The following is a 4,826-nucleotide window of genomic DNA, read 5'->3' as shown; positions in this document are numbered from 1 at the left end:
AAAAAAAAAGGACAGAGTGGAACTGGATGGATATAATTGTGGATGCGACATAAAACTTTGATCCATCCCACAAAAAATTAGGGTGAAGTAGACCCGCGGACATCGTAATTAAGTCTAAAAATATAAAAAAAAATTATATTAATACCTATGTTGGCAAAAATCCCAAAAAAAATAAATCGAACAGATTAAAAGGTGATATCCTACATCCCTAACCTGTCCTGCACTAAAGTACTTGTAACTTGTAAGACAGACATATGTTCAACGAACATGACCCATTTTACCAACCCTAAATCTAAGGAACTCTAAGTAAAGTTTACAAGTATTAATTGGCTTTTTCACTTTTCACATTTAGTTTGACATTGGGATCAATTTAATGAATTTTTTTATGATAGCTGCATATTGCTCCAACCAAATTGGCGTTTGGTGTGACAATTGCTTTCTCATACTGCACCACTTCATTTCAAGTTTATTGAATAGTTAGTAGAAAAGTATATAGGTCACCTAACTTTATATGTTGAAAAGTCCTAAACTATTTTCTTTTGTAGAAAATGCATATAATAAATAGTTTCAATTCTACCAAACAAAAATTCAAAATTAAATGAAAGGAATGGCCTCAACAGCCAACAAAATATTTATCATCTATATATTTATTAGAATGATGATAGGCATAGAACTATTAACATATTATAAAATGGCCTATTCTTTCTATTCTAGTAACTACAATGGTTAATCTCCTTTTATTAAAAATTGCACAAGGCTCATTTTTCTTTCTTTTTCTTTTCTCTTCCTTTCTCTATTTCCTGCTCTCATGTAATTCAAGTAAAAAATTTCTATAATTCTAAAACATATAGAAAAAAAAAAAAAACTATTGCAACCTAAAAAGTTCATTGCTATAGTTATAATCTTCCTGAGTTAGGAAGAACTTCAAGATATATGTCTCCTAAAAAGAAGCATCCCACAAAGCCTTTTCACCTTCTCCACATTTTTTGTGGACTTCTTTAATCCTTTCATGTGACCTACAAATTCCACTGCATGTCCAATCAAATGAAGCAACACAAACATTTCCTGCTTGTGCCTTCCATTCACAATCTGCAACAATCACCAATGCAAGAGTTTAAATGCATGAAACCGATATTCGGGCCAATAAAAATTCAGGTTTGTCTAATTAGGCCTAGTCTTGGTTTGGTTTGTACTTCGTACACCCTTGCGATTTTTCGGTATATAATGATTTATAACACATGAAAAATCTTTACCTGGTGGTGTACCGCAACATAGTCTACGATCATCGATGTGTTCCACATCGAGTCCAATAAACCAAGCTCCTAATGAAACGTCTTCATTTGCGTACTTGTGAAGAACATTCCTAAAAACAAACATATATGCGAAATCTATTAGTTTCACTTCAATTATACTTCTTACAGCATAATTAAGATCGGAAAAAGAGGTTACTTGTTTGTTGCAATATATGTAGCAAGATCTTTTGAAACAGCGTATAATTGTCCTGTGGCGTGACGAAAGTACTTGTTTCCTGTCTCGCCAAATTTCCAAAATTCCGGTTCATGGTACCTTACTCCTCTGCAAGAAAATTAACATGTAAGAAGCTAGAAGTGAAATGTCACAAATTTACAACTCTGGAAAATAGTTCTTACTTTTGAGAAAGAACAGGTCCAGATTTCATGCACCCGATGTATACTCGCGGTTTCGTTCGATGTCTAACTAGTGTTTCACCGAGTGTTGCTGAAAACAGATTAAAACATAAACCATTCCTGGTATAAGTACCTATGAAATTGGTAAGCATAGCGGACAGAAACAGCTTATGACTTGTCTATAAGTTGTTTTTCGGCTTATTTTCATAAGCTCACTAAGATAACATATGAAAAAAAACTTATATCATATACGAAAAATTGCTGAGATTGAACGACTTTCGATACCTATATTTACATGAACATCATCATCAACTTTGATATAAAAATCAGCATCCCACATATTAACAGCCGTTGCAAAGTAGGTCTTTGTTTTTGCGGATAATTCGAGGTATCCTTCAACATGATCCTGTAAAATCAAAACACCGATTTCAAAACCACGCGATCGTTCAATATATATATCGTAATATGTTATTGAAGTGATAATTACCAGTCTCAGAAAATCTCCATGTTTACTATCTTCTGCTTCAATAGCTCTATCTAGGATGCCTCCTGTTGTGGCACTGAGAAAAGAGCCATAAAGGTTCAATTTATAATTCATAAAATATATAACTTATCCGTGTCCAATCACGAAATGGATAATAACGATACGAATTTATAACTTACCCGTGTCCAATCACGAAGCGGATAATAATTCCCTTCTCTTCTTCTAGTTTCTTTCTTTTCTCACCTATTTTACAGGTTATCGCCAAAACCAACATCAGAGATCATGACCAATTGAAAAACAGTTTCGTAACTATATATTGACATGGGACAAACATATTTTATATAGTCATTCAACCTTACTTTACGATCATATCACATAATAGTATGATGTGATAAGATCGTAATGTAAGATTAAGCGTTTGTGTCAAATATTGTCTATGAATAGTCGAAAAAAGAAAGTGATGATCAATCTTCACCTTGTGGCATCCAAGTAGCGCGAATCGAGTCTCTTCTTTTTCTGCTGCTAAAAGCAGTGTTGATTCCTATAACCATTAAGTACCTTCTTCTACCACTTGATTCATTAGTCTTGAAATCTTCTGACACAGGAGCACCACTTTTTAAAGACTCTTGTGTTGCTTTAGCAGAAGCTAGTTCCAATTCCAAATTCGAAATAGTCTTGTCCAAATTTCTACATTCAACACAATTGTTTCTTATTACACATGTTTAACCACACAAAAAAAAAAAAAGAACATGATACATAAGATCATGTATATGTAACTCACTGTATGGATTTTTGTGTCTTGAAATCGCCTTTAATTTCGCGCTTCACTTCCTTCTCTTGCAACTAAAAAAAACAAACAAAAAATTATTATAGAAATTTTCATATGATACATGAAAAATCGAATTCGAAGTATAAAAGTACTTACAATTCTTGAATTACAACCCTCTGATACTAAATTTAATTGTTCAGCTTCCATTGCTGTTGTCCTTGCAAGTCCTTTAGGTTCAGGAATAGTCCACATTCTGTCACACATTTAAATTTAAATTTCTCATTAAAAAAACACCACTAATAAGAATCTAAGAACAATTAAATATTTTAAGTTGAATTATTTTTTTTATAAAGTTACTATAATATAAGACTTTCATGTGCTCATCCTACGTTAAATAAAATATTTAAAAAAAACCTCAAAAATAGGTAGATCCCAAAATAAAAGATCAATTTTTTTCAACAACTAGTAAATAAGTATAAGTGCTTTAGTTGCAACAACTAATTGTGAAAATTCATTATTATGTGTCAGAGGTCATCTTCAACCTTGATGAGTGAAGATGATATATATGATAAGCCAAGTGCAGTCATTTTTAAATCTTAAAAATAAAAAATTTATTTAAATAAATAAACTATATGATAATTTTTTGTCAAAAAAAAAACTAGATGATAATTTAATAAATATCACTAAATATTATAATTTAACCATAAATTAAATTTTCACAAAATTTAGAGATATTGATATGAGGTAGTGTTAGTTGGATTAGACCAAAATTGACTTGTTAACTTAAGAGTCAATCATATTGAAAACTTGCATTTTAAACAAAAAATAATAATAATATTAATGGTTAAAACTTAAAATCATTCATACCAATACCAATCAATTAATTTCAGATCCATTTAATTTCTTCTAAGTTTTGGTCAAATTTGATTTAGAAAAATCAAAGTCAATGAAATTCAGAAATATCAATAACTCAAATGAATTAAACAATAGAAACCTTAAAACACATGGTGAAGCAAATATGAGTTATGAATTAACACAATAGAAAACAGAACAAGAACATAGAAATTTGATGTACCTGTTGGTGAAAAACATGCCAGCACAGAAGCTTCCAATACACAAGAAAATCATCCATTTCTGAGACATGAAGCTTCTAGGAACAGGAACAACCTCTCCTCTACTTTTCCAACTCATAGCTTCAAAGTTAGAAGGAAAAAGCCATTGGTTCTGAGAACAAAACCGGAGAATCTAAAAAGGAAGCAAATTTGAAGAAGATTTGGTGGAGAAAGAATGGAAAGAGAGAAGGTGTTCGGTTTTAAACTTTTCAGTTTTGGTTTGTTTGTTTGTTTTCCTATGTGCCACGTTATTCTTGTTCTTTGCTTTGTGTTCTCTCTCTCTGTCTGTCTTTGCAGGTAAGGGAAGTTGAATACAACACAAGCAAGAAGACTTTATAACCGCTAAGTTTTATAATATGACCAAATGGTACATTGTTGGGTCCATTTTTTATTTTTATTGATAATTCTGTAACTGTTTAATGGTATGACATTAATGCCCTTACATGGGCCATGCTTTACTCTCGTGGAGAATATGTGCAATGGAAACTATTCCATCACTTCACATGTTTTTGTGTTCTTAGTGCAATTAATGAAAATGGGTTGCTTTGATCAACTTCACACATTCAAGTTGTTGTAAATTTAGATGGTCACTTAGAATTTTGGGATAAAGATTTAGCATCTAAATTTTTTTTTTATCTTTGGCATGATTTCATAGTTTAATAAATTGATTAACTTCTATTTCAAAAATAAAGTTTATGCGAATAGTAGACGGACAACAAGTTAGGTCGCTACACCTTAAAAATTAAGGTAAATGAAGAATTGAACACCTCACCTTATTCCACTATTGCCCCTTTACAATTGAAGCTTATTTTATA

The 4,826-nt window shown here is 31.4% G+C and overlaps 1 protein-coding gene across 1 annotated transcript; it reads right to left on the bottom strand.

The window, feature by feature from the left end:
• Nucleotides 1-594: 594 nt before the first annotated feature.
• On the bottom strand, nucleotides 595-4,344 carry LOC131629067 (probable beta-1,3-galactosyltransferase 2). The gene is made up of 11 exons (XM_058899867.1): nucleotides 3,975-4,344; nucleotides 3,056-3,152; nucleotides 2,912-2,973; nucleotides 2,606-2,817; nucleotides 2,310-2,373; nucleotides 2,134-2,206; nucleotides 1,932-2,052; nucleotides 1,650-1,737; nucleotides 1,450-1,575; nucleotides 1,254-1,363; nucleotides 595-1,089 (listed from the first exon to the last, which is right to left on the bottom strand). Exons 1-11 carry the CDS (start codon nucleotides 4,088-4,090, stop codon nucleotides 941-943), a joined length of 1,218 nt encoding a protein of 405 aa, XP_058755850.1. The 5' UTR covers nucleotides 4,091-4,344; the 3' UTR covers nucleotides 595-940.
• Between the last annotated feature and the right edge of the window lie 482 nt (nucleotides 4,345-4,826).

The sequence above is a fragment of the Vicia villosa genome, unplaced genomic scaffold (assembly GCF_029867415.1).
Source record: "Vicia villosa cultivar HV-30 ecotype Madison, WI unplaced genomic scaffold, Vvil1.0 ctg.000506F_1_1, whole genome shotgun sequence".
Lineage (NCBI taxonomy): Eukaryota > Viridiplantae > Streptophyta > Magnoliopsida > Fabales > Fabaceae > Vicia > Vicia villosa.
The sequence above is the reverse complement of the archived record's forward strand: the minus strand, read 5'-3'. Positions and strand labels throughout refer to the sequence as shown.

Coding starts and splice junctions, on each gene's coding strand:
- LOC131629067 (XM_058899867.1), bottom strand. CDS start 4,090: ATGAGTTGGAAAAGTAGAGGAGAGGTTGTTCCTGTTCCTAGAAGCTTC. Junction 2,207..2,309: donor CGCTTCGTGATTGGACACGG/GTAAGTTATAAA, acceptor CTCTTTTCTCAG/TGCCACAACAGGAGGCATCC. Junction 1,576..1,649: donor GGACCTGTTCTTTCTCAAAA/GTAAGAACTATT, acceptor ATTTTCTTGCAG/AGGAGTAAGGTACCATGAAC.